General features: G+C 40.8%; 1 protein-coding gene across 1 annotated transcript; it reads right to left on the bottom strand.

The window, feature by feature from the left end:
* Positions 1–129: 129 nt before the first annotated feature.
* Positions 130–23,378, bottom strand: phactr4b (phosphatase and actin regulator 4b). The gene is made up of 13 exons (XM_037677045.1): positions 23,177–23,378; positions 17,918–18,082; positions 17,590–17,670; positions 14,681–15,193; positions 9,790–10,101; positions 6,133–6,661; positions 4,443–4,720; positions 4,115–4,313; positions 3,888–3,943; positions 3,491–3,552; positions 3,273–3,410; positions 1,948–2,024; positions 130–782 (listed from the first exon to the last, which is right to left on the bottom strand). The coding sequence occupies exons 1-13, from the start codon at positions 23,235–23,237 to the stop codon at positions 767–769; spliced, it is 2,487 nt and encodes an 828-aa protein (XP_037532973.1). The 5' UTR covers positions 23,238–23,378; the 3' UTR covers positions 130–766.
* Positions 23,379–23,869: the final 491 nt, after the last annotated feature.

The following is a 23,869-nucleotide window of genomic DNA, read 5'->3' as shown; positions in this document are numbered from 1 at the left end:
GGTTTGATGTTAAATTGGCCACCTCACGTCAACGACCACAAACTCAGGCAAGTACAAACAATAAAAGGCTCAAACAAAAGCTGTTCCCAACTAATGTAATCAGAATTACAAAATAAAATGTCTTGTGCATTACAGAATATTCTCATCGCGATCTAAAGTATAACAGTAGAAGTCTGTACATCATCAATATAAAACATACAATATCCCAGAGATGTCCAGTTCCTAAAGCAGACTTTCCAAGTCCTCTCCATTCAGGTCCACTCTTGATCCAGTCTCAGTTTATTATTATTACTGTGTGAAGTGCGATAGGTCATTCTTATTATTACCATTTTCTTTTTACATTTTAAGCTATTACATTAACAAGATGAGTTAGTGTTTCCATATTCAGCAAAGAAGAAAAAAAGGCAACACATAATGAGGCCGCATTAAAGGTTTTAACTAGATCGGAGTCCCTGAGGGGTACCACACAACAGCAAAGGGAGAGTAAGCCCTGTAGTGTAGGTCCTCTGCCACCTCCGTACTTCATTGGCACGTGGCTCTCCCCATCATCAGGAGAAATACTGCATCTGGTCCTCACCCACCACCACCTCAGTTCAGCAAAAGCAGTGCAGGAGGGGGAGAGGGCAACAAGCACTGTGAGTCAGTTCCAGGCGTCCCCTGATCAACAGTACAGCACATTCTATCAAGGTAAAAAAAAGGGCACTCTGCGAATGAAGAAGCTTCTTTCCACAGACATCTTAAGTGCTTTATTTTCAGAGTGTGGATGCTAAGGCCGATGAAACCTAAAAAAAAACAAAAAGTAAATCAATGAGGCTTGCACATGCATTCATATCTCTTATAGCAACAATTCAGAGCTTCTGAAGTGGGTTTCTGTGAAAAGGTTATGAACATACCTGTTCTATGTAGCTCTGAACGATCAATTAGGAGAAACAGAGTTTATTTCTGACAGGACTAATAAGCTAACGGCTAGTCAGAGAGCCAAGAACACAGTGGATTTCCACTATCTTGATTAAAATTATATCTCCAACAATTAATGGTAACACTATTTTATAAAATAACGTTTTACAGAAAACAATTAAAGCTTCACAATTCTGCCAGTTTTGCATTAACTGGTAGTTTACACAGACCTCTCAGATTATTTGCAAGTACAAATATCAGCAGCTCACTGTGATACTTATGGAGCAGCTGAGGCACTTCAGGCAGGGATATCATGACTTTTATGCCATTAAAAAAACTAAAATACTAAAGTGATATAAATTTATAAAATAACATTTGCATAAACTGCTATAAAGGAACTGTAGTGGTTTTAAAATGCCAGCAGTCATCTTTGGCCCTTGTCAAACTAGCTGTTAGCTTGTAGGTCTGCTCAAATGTAAACTCTGTTTCTCCAAACTGAACTATCCATCCCAGGTAAGATATTTACTGTTCACACTTAAAAATATTCACTTTAAGGATTTTATTAAGACTAAACTGATTTTAGTCAAATATAAAGCACATTTTCCCCCCTTTTAGTCATTTAATTTATATTTTATTTGTGTATAAACATTTTCCTAAACTTTTTTCATAAAGCTTCATTTTATTTTGGAATCAAAATTATTAAACAGATTCTCCTGCATCATTAGCACAATTTACCAACACCGATGCTCAAAGTGAAGCTTCCGTTAACTTGCTTTATCCTAAAGAAGATTTTGTCACAGAACTATGGCTTCTTGAAATTCATTACATAAACCTGCATCTTTTGTTCGTTCAGTCTGAATGTTTTATTCTTCTGAAGCTCTGTGAGTTGAAACAGAACAATCTGTACAACAGATGTTGGTAAGGCTGGAAACAGCTGCTGAAAGAAATGTCTATTTGAAAGACATTTAAATAACAAAATAGCAAACGTTTCAAACATTAACTTTAACCTGAACAATTATAAAATCATGATTCAGTTGGTTGAATACATACCTTGTGTAAATTCTGCTTTCCTCATGAACTTCCATTTCAGTGCTTTTATAATCGTTGAGCTCCTTCCGGATGGCTGCCTACAAGTATTGAAACTCACTGTTAACTATGAACTTCAAATGAAACATTTCAAGTGTCACATTTTGTGGTACAGTAGTCCCTCGCTACTTCGCGGTTCGACCATGGCGGACTTGCTCTTTCGTTGTTTTTCAAAGTAAAAATTAAAATTAAAAATTATACAGGACACATGATTGTCAACTTTAATATTACTGGGACAGTGCTGGATACAGTACAGTAAAAAGTTAATGAAAAAATAAAATAGTTCGGACAGGCGCCGCCTTTTTGTAGTTTTCTCTCAATAAGCTTCCACTGCACTCCTGCTCATAACAACTTCATTTCCCAGAAGTCAACAGGGCCCAGCCCAGAAGCCTTCTGCTGAAATACTAGAGGGAACGTTTTGATGTGATCCGAAAAAGTTTGGAGCTTATTACAGTGACTTCGGTGCCTAGCAGATGCAGAGAGCCGCATGGAACCCACCGGGAACCGGACCAGAACTGGAGCAGAACCGGACCTCCAGACTGATCAGCGAATCAGAGAGCTGCTAGCTGGCCCACGAGGACCTCCGAGCGGGGATGCACGCCGCCATAGGTCTGGCCTCTCTCTGGAGCACACCAGGACTTTTTTCATCCCTCTATTGGACCACTCAATTGGACCATCGCCCCCCTCCACCCAAAAAAAAAAAGCGCTTTGGCGCTCAAGAGCTGCACAGAACCAGACCAGATCCGGCCGGGCAGATCTGCCGGACCGAAACCGTGCCGCTGTTTCTGCAGAGCTGATGAGTAAAATTTTGCAGTACTGTGCAGTACATATACGTATGTTGTTAAAATTACGTAAGTTTAAGAGTTAAGAACAGTGTGGGCTTCGTCGCTGCAGGGTAGGTCTCAAGAAATGGAACCTAGTTGGACCCGAACCCAGTGGTACCGGAACCTAGCGGAACTGAGCTGCTGCTGTTCTGCAGAGCCGATATGTAAAATGTAGTAGCTACATATACAGTACATATACATACAGTATGTTGTTAAAATGATGTAGGTTTAAGAGTTTAGAACATTGCAAGAGTGTGGGAAGGGTTTATAAAGCCTTAAATGTATATATATAGATACTAAAATAAATATAACATTGTTACTTTGCAGATTTTCACTTATTGCGGGAGGGTCCAGAACGTAACCCCCACAATAAATGAGGGACTACTGTAATAATATGCAAAACACAATCCAGAGCACGGACATAAGTCGATCTCTGCTGGAAGTTGGGTGATTTAGTGTGAACACCTTGTCAGCTGGAGTCAGCTTGGTCCACGGCTTGTCTGCCCTCCTGTCGTAGTCTTGAGCCTCCGTGACTTCCACGTACTCGTGGAAACGCAGAATCTTTCTTGCCTGGAGTTCTGCCACAGTGGGTCTTTGACTCAGCTACAAGAAACAATAGTTTTTATTTGCGCTTGTAATAAAAACACAATATGACAATCGAATGTTTGTTGTTGGTGTTTCACCTTTCTGGTCAGTCGCCGCTTTATTTCTCGAACCTCAGCTTGCCTGTCAGCCTGGTTTTTAGCTGAAGAAGGAAACGGAACAAAACAAAGGAAAATAAAAATTATTTTAAGACTTCGACGTGAAAGCTCGGCTTGACATGCAAGGGGAAAAAAAAGCAGGTTCCAAAATTAGAAATCTCAAATGACTTCAAGGATTTCAAATAAGCTTTTAAAGTGCAGTTTCGTTTTAATGCCAGAACTTGGATTAAAAACTCCCAACGGTTCATAAAGTAAACTATAAGTGAGTTAAAATCCTGACACAGATAAGACCAAAGAAGTTTAAGTTCAGCGAGCAGCGTTTCTGTGTTTGCAGTGCTTTAAGTTGAGAAAGAAAGAAAGAAAGAAAGGAGATACTGACGCTGGAGGATGTTTCTTTGTTCCAGCTCCTCAGCTGTGGGTCTCTGGCTAAGTCGTCTGAAGTAGAAGAAAGAAACCGCTACTATTTTTACACCGTTTCATCACATCGTCAGTCAGGCAATAAGTAGGACAATAATCTAAGAATCTATCCGAGCTTCTTCAAGATGTGCACATTAAATAGAAGTTTAGGCAGCACAGAGGAGAAAGAAGATGGCCGACGGTTTTTACCGTGTGAGTGCTGTGCCGATCTGCGTGCGAATGGCTTCCCACTGCTCCCTGCTCTGCCAGGTGAGGCCCGTCTGCCCCGGAGGCTGATCCTCTCTGCTGCTCCTCTCCTGGGTGAACCGGTCCCGATCGGGGGCGCAAGGACGGCCGCCGAGCTTCAGCGCCAGGGTGTCCTTCCTCTTCACCCTGCTGGCCAGGGCACCTGAGGGAGACCCGGAGAGAGAGAGGTGGCAGCTGTGACGGAGGAGCAGGACGCTCCGCAGCTTCACAGACTGTCAACTAAAGAATCGGTGAGAGTTTTTGTTGTTCAATTAAAAGTTATGGCTCTTACTCAGAGGGGGCTCATCTTCCTCGTCGGAGTCTTCATCTTTATGGAGCACAGGTCCATCCGAGTCACTGTCCTCTGCATGCATGGCATGTCCTCCTCCAGTATCATCCTCCTCTTCCTCTTCTTCACTGTCGTCTCCCCCGGGGATGATGCAGATGCCAGCGTCACCTACCAGGCACCGGCGACTCCGTGGTTCCAGTTCCGGCTGGGGAATCTCCCCATCGTACTCGTCCTCTTCCTCATCATCTTCCTCTTCTTCCTCAGAGTAGTCATCTTCAGATCTAAACAAAAAGGAAGCATAAAACATGCCCGTCATTATTGAACTGATTAACTTTTTATAAAATCTGAAACAAATTAAAGCTGCTTGAAACTTGACATGCAGAGACAATTTCGCCATTGTATGGGAACATACAAAGATGACAATACATTACACATTATTATTATTATTATTACAACCCTGCTATGACTTTTGGTATTGGTGCAACTTTAGCTTTTTGAAATATTTAGCCTTTTCTGCCATTTTTATGCAATTGAAAATGAATTGAGCTCATTTTACATCCTACATATCTTTAGATCTGTTTACAATATTTTACTACTCCTTTCACATTTTGGACCAGTTCAGCTTCTTTCAGCTTCCTTGTGCTATTTTTTTTCCCAAATCAGCTACTTTCAGCAGTTTAAGCTATTTTGTGCCCCTTTCAGCTTTATTCAGCTTACTTCAACATTATTGTTCTTCTTCTAACTTCTTTCTGCTAATTTCAGCTTGTTATGCTCCTTTCTCAGTTATTTCTGCTATTTTGGCTACTATTTAGCTGTTTTATGCTAATTTCGGCCTTTTAAGCTAATTCCACATTTTTTAAAAATCAATTCCACATTTTTTTCAGCCTAATTCAGCAAAACCCTGCTCTACTCACTTCCTTCTGGTAATTTAAGCTTCTTTCTGCTTATTTTAGCTACTGTTCAGCTGTTTTTGCCAATTTCAGCTTTTTTCAGATAATTTCAACTTTATTTTGCTTAGTTCTACTTTTTTCAGATTTTTTCAAATTTCAGATTGCTTCATATATTTCAGATTATGCTCCTTTGTGCTTATTTCTGCTAGTTTCAGCTTTTTCTGCCATTTCAGCTACTATTAAGCAGTTTTTGTGCCAATTTAGGCTTGTTTAAGCAATTCCACAGTTTTTTGGCACTCATTTAAACTTTTTCCAGCCTAATTCAGCAAAAATGTACTCTCTTTACTTCCTTCTAAGACATTTAAGCTTCTTTCTTCAATTTGAAATAATATTCAGCTGTGTTTTGGATAATTTCAGCTTTTCTAGATAATTTCCACATTATGTGCTAATTTCTACTTATTTCTGTATGCCTCTTTTATAATTGTCTATTGTTGTCACTGTTGTCCATTGTTATCATCATTTTTTGTTGAAATCAGGTCTCTCTTGTAAACGAGTCTTCGAGGCTCAATGGGATTAACCTGTCTAAATAAAGGTTGAAGGAATACAGCAGTTTACAGCAGTTTTACAAATACTAAGCTACATTTTGATGTGGTAGTAGGTGAGCGTCATCCCCAGCGCACATTCCGAGCGTTAACATGTGGTGAAAGACCTTTGTTTGAAACTATGGCGTGCACGATGCAGGTGATACCCCTTCAAAGACTGACGGCTTCATTCTTCAGACGTTTACGTATCGAGGAACTCACAGTTTTAACGGCTGGATGCTGACAGGCAGAGGTCGACCACGATCTCCTTGGTATTCTGGAGGAGTTTCGAAGAGCAGCGCGTGAGCTCGCTGCGATCCGTCCGGATGCGGCTGAGCCGGGCCGGGACTGGAAAGGGCTCTCTGGATCATGATGTGCAGTGGGACGGGGGCCGGGCGCCGGGGAGATTCTACGGTCGGGCTCGGCGGGTCGAACAGCATTGGTATGGGCTGGGGCAGCGGGTGGGGGTAGGAATGCTGATGGTGAAGGTGGTGGGTGTGAATGTGCTGGCGGGGCGGGGAGGGGGGTTTGTGAGCTGGTAGGGGCGGGGAGGGAGGGAGAGGGGGCAGCTGGAAACCTAGAGGGAGGCTGCTGCGCTCCTCTGCGGAGAGAGGGGATGGGATGATGGGATGGCTCGTAGCAGAGTCCTCTGTGTTGCGTTTTGTGACCGGGGTGGTCCTCTTAGGGGGCGTCGGTGGAGACGGTTTGACCGGATGGAGACTGGCCCCCCCTGAGCCTTGTGTGAAGTCACCTGCAAATGCAAAAACAAAACAGATAACCCAGTGGCTCCATATGAGGCAGAAATGCTGCAGCGTGTGAATGAGCCTTTATTTCTGTTTTATCACTAACATGAGCGCGCGCGCGCGCGCGCGCACGCACAAACAAACAAACTCTGGGATTACATGTCTGACCGAGCTCTGCTGCACACAAACAGCCTGAGCACATGTGCATGAGCAGAGCAGCGTGCAGCATGTGCCCCAGGTCGAAGAGAAGAAGCAAACATGCTCTTCACAGCCAGATTCTAAACCTTCCATCAGAGCTTATATAATGAGACTCATACGATGCAGAAGCTCTGGAGCTCAAAGCTTTATCGCAGCTTTTATCCAGTTATATGCATGCACAATGTTATACTCAATGTATGCTTCTTAAAACGATATAAAACAGCAGTGAAGCAACACCCAAGCCCAAAGCAGAGCTGTGGTACAAAGACCAGCGGTGACAGAGTTATAACATGCAGATGACTACGCTGTAATGCATTACACCTTCCTCCACTTTAAAGGGACAGTTCAAGTAAAGAAAAGAAAAAGCTCCTAGCTGAAACATATTTTACCACCTCCTACTTGGACTGGGTACTTAAAGTGACACGGCAGATCTTTTAAAGTAAGGTTGTGTGGAATGGCTATGAACATCAAATATCTTACCTGTTGTACATAGCTCACTGAACATCAGTTGAAAAAAGAGTTTTAACTCTGATGGGACTGACAAGCTACTAATTAGTCTGAGCTGCTGTCTTAAAACAACTCATAACGTAAAACTATTCAAACAAACAAGAAGAACAAATGCAGTCCGTTCGACAGCCAGTACCACGGTCTTATAATCTGAAGATGGGAGGCTCAAGCCCAGGTTGTGGTTCCTAGAGTTTCCAAAAGCTGAATGGGAGGAAGATCTTCCAGTTATCAGGCTCCTCTCTTGTGGAACCAACTTCCAGTTTCTGTCCATGAGGCTGACACATTGTCCAGTTTGAAGACTGGGCTCAATACTTTCCTTTTTGATAAATCCTATAGTTAGGGTTGACTTGTTATGCTGCTATAGGCTTAGACTACCGGAGGACAAATTGACCTCATTTCCTTAAATGAATTGTTAAAATTAAATAGTTTTCATTTGATATTATTTCTATCTTAACATGATTCTCGACCTGCCATTGTGTATCTGTTCCTTCTTCCTGTTCCTTTCAAACCCAGCCGGTCGAAGCAGATGGCCGCTTGTCCTGAGTCTGGTTCTGCTAAAGGTTTCTTCCTCATGAGGGAGTTTTTCCTTTCCACTGTCGCCTTCATGTTTGCTCAAGATGAGAGTTGTGTGATGGAGTTAAATTCAAAGCAGTCTGCTCCTCAGATAAGTGTGAAATTATTGTTTTTATATATGAATGTTTCTGTTCAGTGCCCTGAGATGACTTCTGTTGTGACTTGGTGCTACATAAATAAACTGAACTTAATTGAATTAAAAACATGCAGCGTAAAACAATTGCCATATCTCTTGTGCGAGTTTGCTCGATGTGGCAACCTCCGCTGAGTGAAGCAGCTGAAGTATAACAACAACACTAGCAAATAATTATAGAATTCTCTGTAAATAACTTTGTCAAAAAGTGATTGCAGTGTAAAAGTTTATAAAACATCTTTTGCATGAACTGCTAAGATTGTGTTTTAGTTTGGAGTTATTTTAAGACGGCAGCAATCCACTTTGAGCTTGGCCTCATTTGAGCTAGCGGTTAGCTCTTCCATCTGATCAGAACAAAACTCTTAATTCTACACGTCAGTCAAGATGCTGTATACAACAGGAAAATAGCAATTGCCCATAACATTTCCACAGAGTCTTACTTTAAAAGATCAGAACTATCCCTTTAGGACCTTTGACGCATTACCACACTCCATTTTCCTACTTTTCCATTAATTTATTTACAAGATGAGTGATGCATATGAATCCTATGCATCCATGTTTAAAGTTGTCTTTTAGATTTTGCTGGAAAAACATGCATCATAAACTAAGTAGATCAGTGCTATTAAATCTGATCCTCCGTAGTCGAGAGCTGAGCCTGCCAAAGCTTCTTCAATCACATGTGTAGAATCTAAAAACAGCTCTCACACAGACACTCTCCTCTCTTCCACACAAAGAACGCGTATTATCAGCTCATTAAATGCATGCAGCTCTTATTCAGCACATCCAGAAGGAAGCATTTAAGGCCAGTCGACAAGTTGAAGGCAGAAGGGAGGAAACATGTTGGCAGCTAGAAAGGACATGACATGATGAAGAATGCAAACTCTGAAAGGGTGGAGGGGCATTCCAGATACCGGCGTCCTGGCATCAAGGAAGCACATCCCATTACCTGAGCGCAGGCCTCCGGCCCGCCGGCACAGGTACACAGGCAGGGACAGGTAGACATCATAGTTGCACTCTCGCTTCCAGCAGGACCAGTAGAGAGGAAGCTGTGCATTTTCTCCCCCCTGCAGGGCAGATACTAACAGGGAGGAGACGGACGCCTTCAGATGGAGTGTCTGGTAAACAAAGCTACGAGGATGTACTTTTCATTTGATATATTTATTCACAAAAACATAAAACGTATTTTTCACAATTCTTCTGTCTTCTTTATTGAAGCCCATCCAGCTCTTTATGATCGGCCTTTTAACTTTAAACTTGCAAACAGCTTCAGTAACGTGTCAAAAACATCACGTGGAACAAGTGGTGCGCACTTTTCTGCCAAATCACCAGATGCGCTGCTAAGATAAAAAAAAAAAAACTGAATCAAAACAGAAAGGCTTGGCCAAAAGGGAATCCAAGCGAGATCCCAGATGAGACGTATCCACCGTAAACAACAACAACTACAGCGTGTCTGCTGATACTTAGCCACGAGGGTCCTCGTTATCTTCAGAGTGTAAAATGCTGGGAATGTTGATGCTAACGGAGTCCAGACAGATTAAATAAGTAGCTGGGGAAAAGCAGCTCAAGCTGTTCTTAAAACATCATTACCAGGATGTCTGAGTGTGTGTCTGTGGTTTCTTTTGCACTCATTCACCAAGTTATTACTATAAAGCACATTTTTGACTGTTAATAAAAGCTTTTTGGGTCAAGGTTCATTTCTGGTGTCACCTGTTTAGCAGCACTTACCCAGCATGGTGGCGTTGCTCCTGTTCACAGGCTTGGGTGGAGGCAGAGGGGGCTGCTTGGTGACCTGAGAGGTAGAAGTCTGCTGAGTGTTGGTACCCGTAGACGAGACGGATCGAATGGGCTTGGACGTCACAGCTGAGGTGGAGGAGTACTGGGTGGTGGGGTGGTTGGAAGGTGTCCGAGGTGGGCCGTCTCCTTCAGCGGTGGAGCTCATCATCCACTTTGGAGGCACGGCCGACTGTTTAGGAGGCAGAGGTTCGCACAGGCTGTCCTGCAGGGCGTCTGGCTCAGGGACAAAATGGCTGTCTGACTCTATGAACAAAAAGACAGCAGAGGTGTGTTAGCATGGCAAAATAAGTTCCTAAAGGAAAAAAAACTTTATCGGTTTAAACAAAAAGTCCAGTGACAAACGTTGTTTGATGCAAACGTTACTACCAAGACCATTTAAAGGTTACAGCGAAGTCTGAATAATTAGTTGTAAAATGACCCAGCCATTTTGTATAGACCCGAACATTCGGCTTCTGTTCAGTGCCCTGAGATGACTTCTGTTGAGACTTGGCGCTTTATAAATAAAGTGAATTGAATTGCTCTCTTCTGCAGGGGCTGCCACAGCAGGTCAAAGCCAAAAGTCAAAGTTTCTTTATTTGTCATCCGCACCACATGTGGTGGAACAAAACTGTGTACACAGGGTCCCTCAAGTGAACTCACTTCCTGACGCAACCTGGACTCAAACCTGCAGCCCCAGGCTTACAAGAATTTAACCACTGAGCCACTGCAGCCTTTGTATAGAATCCAACAGCATTTTAAAAAAAGCAGCCAGATTGGAAATGTTTATTCCAACAATAATTTAAGGTAAAAAAAAATTGTTATGAAAAACAACTGAATCAAACTAAATGTCATATTTTGTTCATTATTATCATGTTGATTCCAACTAATTCCAGTTTGATTAATATACAGTTTTGTTGCGTTCCCTTTTCCTGCAAGCATTTCTGAAAGCAGTAAATGTAATGCAAGTGTGAAAGAATTGTGATACCTGTTTAGATTAACTCATGTTTCATTAAAAAGTTCACGACATTCTCCGTGTGCTGGTTGTGGGCATTCATCTTATAGAGCTAATCGTTCCATACTTTCCTAACAGAGCACTTCGCTCTCAGGCTGCAGGTTTACTCACAGTTCCTAGAGTTTCCACAAACAGAATGGGAGGAAGATCTTTCAGTTATCAGGTTCCTCTCTTGTGGAACCAACTTCCAGTTTCTGTCCATGAGGCTGACACATTGTCCAGTTTTAAGACTAGGCTCAAGACTTTCCTTTTTGATAAATCCTATAGTTAGGGTTGACTTGGGCTTCCTGAGCTGTCCCTTAGTTATGCTGATATAGGCTTAGACTGCTGGGAAGACAAACTGACCACATTTCTTCACTCTGCTACTGTCTTTACTTGCTCTGCTCAACCTGTTTTGTATTTAATATTTTTTCTATCCTTGACATGAGTTTTTGTCTTTAGGTTCACCTGCACCTACACCTTGAGCAGTCATTCTGTTTGTCTCTCCTTCCTGTCCTCTCAAACCCAGTCGGTCAAAGCAAATGGCTGCTTGTCCTGAGCCTGATTCTGCTGAAGGTTTCTTCCTTTTAAAATGAAGTTTTTTCTTTCCACTGTTGCCACTGTGCTTGCTCAGGATGGGAGACTGCGACAAAGTGAAGATTCAACTCGTCTGCTGGCCTCCTTACATAGAGAACTTTACTAATTGGCTTTTTATGTATGTGAAAGTTCCTGTAAAGTGCCCTGAGACAACTTTGTTGTGATTTGGCGCTATATAAATAAACTGAACCAAATTGAATTTAGAGGACTGGTGGTCCATTTGATTGACAGATGTTCATTTTCTTAAACGCAGCTTATGTCTGTAATTATTATATATTTTTTCTCCTTTGTGACATCAATACATTTTCTAGATATTACACAGCCCTAATGTAAATGTATCAAAATGAAATATTAGTATTACTCATAATTTATAATTGCAGATAGAAGTTTTTACATTTATGTATTTAAGTTGGGGCTTTGAATGATTCATTTGAACTGTGCTTTTCTAGAGTGCAATGATTATACAGCATACTGTACAACTTTACTGGTTGTTACTTAGACTTGCCCTTTGTTCAGAGTATTAAGCAGTCCAATGACTGCTGTCAAGCAAATACTTTATATGCTGGCAAAGAGAAACTACCAGCTGCAGTCACTCACGATCACTAACATGAAGTTAATTGGCCTTATCAAGTTAAAGGACATCAGTGAGTCTTTAGTACCACTTACCGGTATTAAAAATTTAGGTGAATGCATTTGAGCATGTTTATAGAAATTAAACCCTGTGTGGGTTAAAGAGATTAAAACCTGTACATTTCATTCTCGTTATCAAAAATCCCTAAAGTTTTAATCTGCATATTCATTACACTGAATAAAGAAGCTCAAATTGTTTTTTGTTGTTATTTTTGTTTTTAGTTTTCTACATTCGCCTTAGAATCTAGCTGTTTTTTGTTACTTTTTTTTTAGCCATCCTATTTGTTAAAAAAAAAAAAAAAAAAGTATGACTTTTTATAACTGTTTATTGTTGTCGCTGTTGTCCATTGTTGTCATCATTCTTTGTGGTCTCTCTTGTAAATGAGTCCTCGAGGCTCAATGGGATTAACCTGTCTAAATAAAGGTTGAATGAATTTATTAAAAGCCAAAATGAATATGACAGTCATGCCTATGACGAGTGGATGTTGATTTATGTATTCACCACAATTACTACGATTAACAATACAGCAAAGAACAGACTGTACAACAAAGACTGAAGTTGATTGCTAGTTATAAAAAATACGCCTGCAGAACTTTCCACGGCTTTATTTTCATGTCCAGCAGGGGGCGACACCTGTAGTTTTGACTGAAATGTGCAGCACACCAGTAGAACCAGACAAAAGCTAATATGCTAAACTCAGTTTCCATAACAGTATGCTGTACTCTCACTGCAATCACAATCAACGTTGTCTTTTTATTTGTCACGGTTACTTGCATAGTCATTAATTCATTCAACCTTTATTTCTACAGGTTAGTCTCATTGAACCTCAAGGACTAGTTTACAAGAGAGACCTGTTTAAACAAAGAACACAGATGAGGTACAAACAATAATAGATAATCAAATAAAAAGCATATATATATATATGTGTGTGTGTGTGTGTGTGAACATATAAAGTAATTGTGTGATTATCTGCAAAGATAAATAGCCGCAGCAGCTAGCTCTAGCACTTCCAGTTTGCCCTGGAGCACTTCCACAGAAGTATAAAGATAGTTGAGTCAGTTATAAAATGTAATATAAAACTGACTATGATATAGAGGTTTATAAACTAGTGTTCTCAAAAACTGCTATAAAGTTTTAGACACATAAGTTGTTCTAAAACAATCTGCATAAGATTAGACCCACTCGAACTAGTTGTTAGCTTGTCAGTCTACAAACTGAGACTGTACAAAGAGTTATCTACAACACATGCGTTATTAATTGTCCATAAACTTTCTACAAAGCTCCACTTCAAAAGAGCTGAACTATTCCTTTAAATATTAACAGGTTATAAAAGTGGCATACAATAACCAGGAAAGGACCAAAAACATATACAGTAAGTTGCATGTATGTTGTATCTCACATAAAACTGCATTATATTACGAGGAGTCGTAGAACTATATGAGATATAGATGATTTTTCTGTTAAGTTAAAAATATTTTAGCTCAGATGGAGTGAGACATTCTGCTGCTGCACCTCTCCATGCACTCTGTGGTAGTTCTTGTTTGAGAACTGCATTATCTTGGGATCAGCTGTGAAGGTAAACAGTGTAGGAGGCTGCAATTACCACCAAAAAACCCACCTCCCTCAACCCATACCACTCTGCTCCACTCCCGAGCAGCAGCCCCCACGCTGCTGCTGCTGCTCCCACGCCATTCCTCACAGCAGCAGCTCTGAAGTACATAGTTGTTTATTTACAGATGAACCTTTATCACCTTGACGTCATGCAACCAATGAGAAAATTGTACGGAATGAAGCAGGAAGTTAGAGAGAATAACGAAGAGGGGAGAAATAAAGAACAGGACGAAAAGCAGGAAATATAAAAGGAACAAAAAAAAGGAAAGAAGGCATCAAGGCTGAAGAAGTAAAACAAAAAAAGGTAAGACAGATGGACAATATGAGCAGGGACGTGAAGGAAAACAGGAAATATCTCCTCGCCTTCACATTATCTCTTTCTTCAAAGTAGTGGTAGTAGATCTTATTCTATTTCAGTACAATCTAAACACTTCTCATTTGTGCAATCAGTGCGATTTATTCTAATCTCAATCACACACTTTTCCCACACACGTACAGATTAAAATTCAAGCGCCAGAAGATAAGTGAGTGATAAACAGACAAATGATCAAAACAGAGCTAAATCTTTTCAGTTCTCATTGTTTTGCATTGATCTTCATGCTTGTCAGAGTCAGAGTCATCACTGAGATGACAGTGTTAAGCGTTAAGGAGTGATAATGGGTGTACTGGTGGTGACACATTAATTAGAAAAAGAGAAGGGAGGACGAGCTGTTCCCTCATGTTCCTGAAAAAGAAGCAGAGCTGGAGCAAGCCTCCAGAGAGCTGACAGGAGACTGTCTATATTTGGGAGGACGGCACATGAGCTGAGAAGTGACAGCAAGATGGAGAAAAAAAATACAGAGCTGAACAATCACCTGCTGCCCATAGGTCAAGATGACCCACAAGGCCTCAGTTTCAAAACTAAAGCCTTGTGGGTCATTTAGGGCAGCAGGAGGGTGAAGAAATATAGTCAAGTTGGAGATGGTGCATCTTCTCTTTGAGTTTCCTGTAGAGCTTAAGAGGTAGAGACTCACCTCTGCGGGCCCGTCCCTCTTCTGCAGACGCGTAGCGAGGGAGCGTAGGTTTCCAGTCTGCTTCTGCAGGCCGACTCCTCCTGCCATCTTCTGATGGTGCCTTCTGCAGCCCCGGCCTCCTCTGCCCGTTCTCTGGGTGAAGTCTGCCCCCACGCCTGCCCTCCTCCATCTGACCATGGATCTGACCGTGCCAGGCTAGGTTAGACTTCCACTCCCCGTCCCCATGTGCACGTGCCCCCATCCCTCCACTTCTCCGCCCTTCCTCATGAAGTCCTGTGCTCCTGGAGCTCGCAGCTCCACGGCGGTCTCCGTTTGACGGCGAGTGGCCCCAGCGCTCTTCTGGCTGGACGAGCCTCGCAGGGTTCATTCTAAAGTCAGACTCCACAGGGAGTTTGGCCGGGTTAGACGGACTTCTGCTGGAGCTAATGACTCCCGATCCTCCTCCACCAACCCCGACAGGGAGGGTGTGACCATTCTTCACATAAGATTGTTTCACATTTTGTGCATCGCCATCTGAAAAATACAAGCAACTGGTGAAATGCACAACTCAAGAATAACGTGTGTTTTGCCAGTGTCTCCCGTCGCTGAGGGATTTGAACAGTAAATGTTTGTAGTGCAAGTAAAGCCTAATGTTTTTGGTGCAAGATATTCAAGTGGATAGAAGTTATTTACCGGTATTTATTTATTTTTTAATTTTGTCAAAAACCAAAAGCAATGATGAGAGCCAGGGGGTGGTCAATGGTGGACTTAGCTACCATAGATAACATTTAACCACCCCAGGTGCCACCAAAGTAATTTGGGGAAACTATGCTTTTACGTAATATAAAGAAAGTATATTGTATTAGTGTTCTAGTATTATTGTAGAAAGTATCGTTTCCTCAAATGATGGGGGTGATCGGCTTACATATTTTTATGGTGGTGGACATCTTGAATGCTTGTCAACCCAATTTTCTACACTGAACTTTTCTACACCTAAATGCAGCCACACATCAAAATAGTAAACGGCACATTTCTTATTTTTGCATACAGCTCACAAGGTATATGGCAGCAGCCATCTTGGATTTTGATGTGGCAACCCAATTTTCAAAAGGGACATTTCTTATGACTAGATGCAGCCACACACCACAACAGAAGTAAGTATCTCACTTATTGATCAAGTTTTCAGGCTCAAAACATGCATGCATGGACAGACTGACAGACAGCATTTCCAATTCCCCTTCTTTGCTCTGTGACAGGAGACAAAAAGATCATGTTGAACAAAGATTAAAAAAACAACAACAAAGACTTGTTAGGTAGATGACTTGAGTAACTGGAAATTTATAAAGTGCGTGAAGGAGTTGTATTAGAAAATTATTTTATTCACAGTCATTTGATTCAGTCTTGATCTGAATTGGATTTATGATTGCCACTTATTTATTACTTTTGTACAGTGCCTTAAGATGACTTTGCTGTGAATTGGATATATAAATAAAAATGAATTTAAACAAAGCAAATAAAATTAGATGTATAAGATTTAGTACATGTCCAGATTTTAAATTTATGATTTATCAACATGTTACATGATGATAAATGTAAAAAAAAAAAAAGTTAAATGGGCCTTGACTGGGTGTGGCAAATATACTAACAAACACCAGCGATCAAAAACTTCAGTAACAATGAAAGTAATGCAAAGTAAAAATGCTCATCAACATGTTATTGTAAAAACTGTGTATGTATATATATATATATATATATATATATATGACTATTATTCTCTTGCTTTGTCAAATGTGTGTGCAAATATACAGTATATCGGCATAAAGCGGAAGTTAAAATTAAATGTTCATTTTTTAAGCAGAATAAAAAAAGTTTTAGTTAAATGTGTCAGTTCTGGAGTCCCTAAACTAAAATTGCTAAAGAAAAATTGGAACTGCAGAGCTGCAAGAACCTGTTTTATCTGCTCAGAAGGAAAGCATGTTCTGTTAATTAGGTCAGACAAGGTGCATATAACTGATCAGGAGACGTGTATGTGGAAATGGAGCCACTGGAAGACTAAAGTGACACATGAAAGCATCTTTTTCCATGTCTCCGATCAATAATGTGCCAAAACTCATGCATGGTGGTTATACTCTAATGAAATTATGTTTTGTTTTTGTTTTTCTGAAATTGTGTTGTCTTTTTTAAATTTCCATGTCTCTTTACCCGCATAGACAGCTTCAATCACACGTGCAAGCATGGTTTGAAAATGTGTTAAGTTGTGCATATCAACATCACACGCTTATCTATAAATAGCATGTACTGTATGTGTGGGGAAAAGATGTTACTCTCTCAATGGGCTGCCATCTTCCTTCATGAGTAATAGGTTGTTAATAGCTTTTGCAATATAATTTTAACAAATGGGGGCTTGTCCGGGATTTTTTTGCTCTTTTAAAATTTTAAAGATATGTGTGTGTATATATACACACATATTGCAAAGGGAAGTAGTGATAGGTATTTCTTTATGTTTTTACATTTTAAAGAGGACAGCTGTAACAAAAAGATAAAAGGAATATACAGATTATGTCAATAAGTGAAGCTCTAAAGACATATTCAGTGTTTATTGGCATGATGAAGAAACAGCTGTAGGTTTAATAAATGAGCTTCTGCAACAGCGGGGACCACAGAATGCTTGCACACATCCATCTCTGAGATATTTTGCTGCAGGACATAATTTGTTCCACTTTTCCTGAGCTCCACAGAGTGGCATGTAATTTTTAACAGATATTGCATTGTTTAGAAAATTAGCAAGTCAACTGACTTATTTTAAAAGACATCGTAGATACCTGCTATAATGTGATGACTTATAGTACAGCGACTGTGTGGAAAAGATCGTCACTGGGCTGCCAGTGTCAGACATATCACAAAGAGAGAAGAAGAAGGAGGCTTCTTACCGTTGTCTGGGACCTCCTTCAGCACCCCTTGTTCTATAAGCTCCTGTCGTGTACGCCTTGTCGACATTTTCCTCTCAAGTTCTGCCATCAACAAACAGAATATTCACAGGTTTTAAATCTCTGTGGTCACAAAAATGCAATGTCCTTAGTGTTTGTTGTCCTACAGGTGCCAAAAGCATTAAAGGGGCCAGGAAAGATTGCAACATCCATGCAAAAGCACAAACACTGAGGAATGCTGATGAAAGTTGAATCTAGCATATACACTTAGTGAGAATAAAGGGTGTGGGGTCCACTCATACTACAAACACAAACAGTTAACAATACAAACCTTCAGATGTTTCCTTGAACTTCTCGCTGCTTTTCTTCTTACGCCACTTCCAGGGTTTGAAGATCTTGCCAAAAGTGGAAAACTTGCCTTTACGCTTTGGGGTATCATCCCCTGTGCTGCTCCCCTCTCCCACCATTGTGCTGTGGTGCTGCTCAGATTCATCATCTAAAACAATAGGTTTAAGTGATTAATAAGATTCTTCAGGACACCGAGGCCTAAAAAAAAAAAAAAAAAAAAAAAAAAATCAAGGTCAAGTTTCATCAGCAGAAGCCATATTCTGGCAATTGTTATTTCTAATCTAAATGAGCTTCTCTGGCTTTGTAAAAACGGCCGGGCTCATCAGGGCTGTTATTATCAATGACAGTTCTCGTTTACCGACTGCATTGGCAGGGTGATGCTGAGTACTCATGGACTCCTTTGCATGGCTACAGTGAACAGAAGAGGTCTGACACTGGCTTTCAGCCAAGTTTTCTTGTTGTCAAGTGCTTACATTCCTTTGCTAGATGGAGACTAGAGCCTTATCAGCCTTTCAGCCCTCACTGCCTCCGTTGAGATGAAGGGCATACACAGACGCAGTCATAAGCAGCAGAAAAACGCTGTCAGTGCAGACATGCACAGCTAACAGTCAGGAAACGAGACCTTTTCAAGGAGCGCTGATCATTAAGTTGTCACTGAGGCTGGAAGTTCTCCATTAGACGGCATTCTGAAGTGATGGCTAAATATTCTGAGATCCATGATTGACAAAAGCACTGACAGAGTGCTGAGCTTGAGAAGAATTTGGACATTAGCCCTGTGGTAAGAGCTACTGCATTCAGCAGACACAATATTTACCACTGGAAAAAGAACGGACTCTGATTTAAAACATCCAGCCAGGATGTCTCAGCGTCAGTAGTGTCTGATTCCCAGAACAATATGCTCTCAAACAGTAAAGAGCACAGCAGCACAACGACAGCATTAATATGATTTCTACAAAATGAATCTTCAATTCAATTCACATATCAAGTCAGTGTTAGCAAGGAGCAGCAGCCCTGCAGCTTGTAGAGTCTAATATCTCACAAAAGGACATTTAGTACGGTCAATGTTGCAATCCTTTTTGCAGGGGAACTACTTTAACTGCTATTCAGCAAGGCTAACAGAGTTTAGAAGTCTGGATGACTGTATAACTCTGATTTTTTGATAGTCAAGAAGGTTTTTATCGCCATTTCAACCATACAGTATATACTTGAAACAGTACATGATGGAATAAGACAATATTCCACCTGAACCAAGATAATACAGACCATTGATCCACAAAGATGGAGTTAAGATTACAGGTTGACCCATATGGATTTTTTTTATGGCTGATGCCAGTCGTTAGCAATTAGGGCAGCTGACAAACAATACAGACTTCTTCTTTTTTTTTTTTTTGACCAGTTACTTTTTTACATTTAACAAGAACATAATACAAATCCCTAAACTTAAATAAACAAGCATTTACTGGTAGAAGAACTCGGACACTAAAGATATATACATAGAAAACATGCTGGCTTAAAAAAAATGTTGGTTGCAGTGAGCTGGTTGTAGCAGCTTCTTCTAAATGATCATTTTCCTACTTGGTAATCAGTTAAGTACCCACAGGTGTGGCTGATAGTCATCAATTTGAAAAGTGGTAAATATTGGCCAATTGATCGGTTTACCTATAGTCAGGACTGCCCTGTAGGTATTGAAACGTCAAGTTGAGCGTACTTAAAAGATCTACAGAAATCAAATACATTTTGAAAGTGAATGCCAATAGCATATTTCGCTTTAACTGTTGCAAAGGGACTGTTAATTGTTTACAAGATTCGTTGTTAAATGGCTTCTTACTAATGTTTATGTACTGAACCAGCAAAAGTCGGTGTAACAAGTTTACATGACTTTGATCTTATGGCTCAGAAGCTGAAAGGTCTGGGAACCTCTGATACTGAATTTCCAATACAGACTCGCTCATTTATGACAAGACAATACTGGAGCAAATGTGTGCATACACACTGCGAGACAATTTTCACATCACAAGAAATGGCAGACAGACCAAGAGTCGAGTAACGTTAATTACTTCAGTCCAAATGTAGGTAAACTACAGTATGAGAAATGTATCCAAATTAAATCTCTAATGCAAGTTCAACAAATGCATTCCTTCCATACCTGGAAGAGGGGTGTTAAGAGTCCAGCTTCCATGATAGCGGGACCTAAAACAGCATGCCATGGAGAAGCTGAGAGCATTCGGTACATTAAAAAACGCCTGCGTGTACCAAAGTAATCAATATCAATTTGAAGAGGATGAAAAAGCAGATGAGCAAGTTCCAAGGTAAAGCTACAAGAGAGAAAGTTCGGGTTCAACAGACGGGTCCAAACCATGGTAATCCATCTAATCTCAAAGAGGCAGGAATCTGAGAATTCAGACCAGCTGCCATAACATCCAGATTAGGTTTTGCTTGAAGCTACGTCTCTGTGTTCAAGGTTCTCATGCAGCGCAGACTGTCCGGTATAAAACACCTCTTGTAGAGGGTCTCAAATGAGCCAGCAAATCAGGATAAGAGCTGGCCTGAACACAAACGGAGCACTGCGGAGATGACGATCACAGAGGAATCCAGGCATCCATTGGAAAAAGATGACTGACAATATATCCTTAGACTTGGATGCCAGCCAATGAAACTTGATCAGAAAAATGTGTCCATCCAATATCGTAAAACTGTTAAAAATGACAAAAGATCCTTAATGTTCAACTCAATTAAAACGTTCAATAAAACTGTGGATCTACTCGAAATCATTCCTCAAAAATACAAAGAAAAAAGTCCATGCCCTTCGTTTAGCTGTGGTAAGAGGAGGCTTGTAGTGTGGTGGCAGCTGTGTGTTACAGTGGGCTCAGGAATACAGGAGGATAAAAAGAGCTAGAAAGGAAGAAAAAAGTACAGACGTTATTGAAGCAGGGGAAGGGGGGGTGGAAACAGTCACACAATCAGGGTGGAGTGCCATTTCCTCTCTGAGAACAAAGACAGCCTCTTCCTCGTATACTCAAAACACTAAACCACTGGGATTGCCAAAAAATTATCTGCTACTAACTACGAAAACTGGTTAAATTAACTAACAAACATATAACATGCTTTCTTTCATAACAAGGCCAAAACCAGCAATGTCCAATGGTCAGAAGTTTAGCCAAGGAAAACACGGTGGGGTTCTGATTGTGTGTGGATGTTCCTCATGTAGCCCCATCTACCTGAAGTCATAGCCTCTTTACCTCCAAGCATCTCCGAGAGGCCCTATTCCCAGGGACAGGTGAGCAAGTTCCTTTTATGGAGCCTACAAACAAAGCTGTCCTGACTGTTTACACCGAACACCCACATCTACCAAAAGAGCTTTCCAACTGTTGGGAAATCCTTCAAGCCTCATTAAAACTTTTACATATGCCAGGGCAGATTATGAAATTCAATCCACTTAAAGAGCAAAGGCGTCATAACCACAAGGACTGTGCTTTGTGGAAAATCATTCACTGCTTAGCTGTAAATACCAGAAAAATATAAATATTCATATCTGTTTTATTAATTATTGCCTGCAAAGTTCTTAAAAGTCCCCTTAAAAAGGCCTTAAACACTGAAAAAAACAAAACAAACCTAAATTAAGGGGGGGGGGGGGGGTGGGGGGTCAGCCAGCTCTCTACCTAGAACTGTCACAATAAATTTTGCTGGGCGATTAATTGTCTCAGAAATTATTGCAATAAACGATAATACTGTTTGAAATTTGGCAATAATTAGTAATTATTGTCAAATTTAAGAAGAAATGTTGGTCAATTTATTTTGCATGTACTACCTTTTTTTGACCACCGGATGGCAGTATAAGACTGTTTGAACTGATGGATGGATAGTGAGGGAGTGTGCAGAGTGTCTTTTTTTTTTTAAATGGGAGGGAGGCCCCTTGATGTGACATGGGCTGTCTCTCGCCAGTTCTAAAAATGGCGGATGCTCGGTGTGGTTTGAGCTCTTTAGCATAGCATTTTTCACACAAAGCTTTTAATAAAAATAAAAAAAAATCAGCAAACAAGTTCTCATCTTCTTTTTGCTGAGAAAAACTTTTTTTACACAAAGGCTCGGGTTTCAACCGTGAATTTTGGAGCTTTGACAAGACGGAGGGTTTTTCCCTCAGAGGTCAGCCTGTTAGCTTAGCTTCTCAGCTTAGCTGCTTTTAACGATCCATAAACACAATTTGGGACGGTTAAAACAGATTTTAAAGAGAAAAGAGAAAGTGAGGGGTCAGTGAAGAGCACCGGAGTTGAACTTTTTGTTAGCCAGTGTCTTCAGAGAGAGACATGAAGAAACGATAAAGACGATAAATGAAAAGAGGTCGATCATTTTTATTTATCATGTGATTGATTTATTATTTATCGTGAACGGCCCATCTCTACCCTTGCCTGTCATTGTCCCACATTTAAAGTTGCAACCCTCAGTCTTATATTCTTGACTTTCCTCTTCTCCTGCTGTTTCCTGACATGTTTCCCTCCTTAGTCTTAACTAACAGAAGTACAATTCAAGCTGGCACCCTATTTGTCCACAGCACCGTGGCGGTTGTTGTAAACCTGAGCCTCGGCCGATTCGGTATGGTGTCATTTAGATGAACTTGCGGTAGTTTTGGCAAAAGTGTTTTACAACAGATGCCCTTCCTGATACAGCCCTCACTATTTACCTGCTTTGGGACAGGCACAAGAGATACACTTGCTTGTACTCTCTAGTGGCTGCTTTTTTAACAACACGTGCTCCAAGTGTGGAATCTTTTGATTTCACTTGCAATTGTGAATAACATTTTTAAGATTTCACCAAGGGTGGTGAGCAATATACCTTTTTTGAAATAATTCTAGGGTTTTAATGTATTATTTTCTAATTCTTGAACACAAAAAAGACTAATAATATTCTCCTGAATTTAAAATGATGTAAGACATCCTTCCTGATCTACCTTGAATAAACAAAGACTGTGCAGCACATCCACGAGTGTAAAAACACAGTTGCGATTCATCCACATGATCCCAGTGATTTAACATTCTTTGTGGTGGTGAAAGTGAAGCAGGGGAAGAGAGCAGACTGTGCGAGGCTGATTACACAATATCCCCCCCACCACCACCACCACCACGCTCTCAGATGTTCAAAGTCTTTTAAAAACGGACAAATCAGAGAAGAGTTCTGAAGCCACAAATGTTCGAGACGAAGGAACACCCAACACTCGTAGCGTGTTTGAGTGAAGACAGAAACTCACCGCCAGTTTTGTGTTGTTGTGGATCCTGAGCTGGAATCTCCACACCAAGGCTCTGTCCCATGATCCAGCCCCCGAGGGGCCCCTACCTGTCCTCCACCCAGGACCGTGTACACAACACGAGACAGATCAGTGGCTGCACCTGCTTTGTTCAAAAACGCTCCATGATCTCTTAGATCTTTTCTCCTCTGCCTCTCTCATCTGCATTTACTCTATGCCTACAGTCCCTCCTTCTCAAAAGCTCCTTAAGATTTTCTCTCCCTCCCTGCAGGAGATGGACTCCCTCTCCCCCACACTCAAATGACCCTCCTTCCTTGGCTCATAGCACAGATCAGCATTCACTGACGGATGCCTACCATTCCTGGGAGAAAGACACGTTATGTTTTTAATTTGACATGTGTGCTGCAGTGTGTGGTGCACCGAAATGTGTGTTTAATGTAAAGAACGTTATGAACCAGGCAAAGCACTGAAACAACTACCGGTAGATTTGTCAGCACAGAAGAAACAAGATTTAAACCGCAAAGCTCAAACCACAATTTATGGCAGTAAAACAGTCCGTTTCTGCTGGTCTCCATTGTTTACAGAGCAGAAGAGAGTTAGTGAACGTAAATTTCCTTTTTTTTTTTTTTATTTACCTTGAAAACTTCAATACAGAAAAATATTGAGGCAGAAAATAGTGGGGGGTTTTGTGCTGAA

This window comes from Nematolebias whitei, chromosome 5 (genome assembly GCF_014905685.2).
Source record: "Nematolebias whitei isolate Nwh7 chromosome 5, NemWhi1, whole genome shotgun sequence".
NCBI lineage: Eukaryota > Metazoa > Chordata > Actinopteri > Cyprinodontiformes > Rivulidae > Nematolebias > Nematolebias whitei.
This window is presented reverse-complemented; position numbering and strand designations above follow the sequence as displayed.

Coding starts and splice junctions, on each gene's coding strand:
- phactr4b (XM_037677045.1), bottom strand. CDS start 23,237: ATGGGACAGAGCCTTGGTGTGGAGATTCCAGCTCAGGATCCACAACAA. Junction 17,671..17,917: donor GTTCAAGGAAACATCTGAAG/GTTTGTATTGTT, acceptor TGTTGATGGCAG/AACTTGAGAGGAAAATGTCG. Junction 4,314..4,442: donor GGAAGATGAGCCCCCTCTGA/GTAAGAGCCATA, acceptor GGTCTCCCTCAG/GTGCCCTGGCCAGCAGGGTG.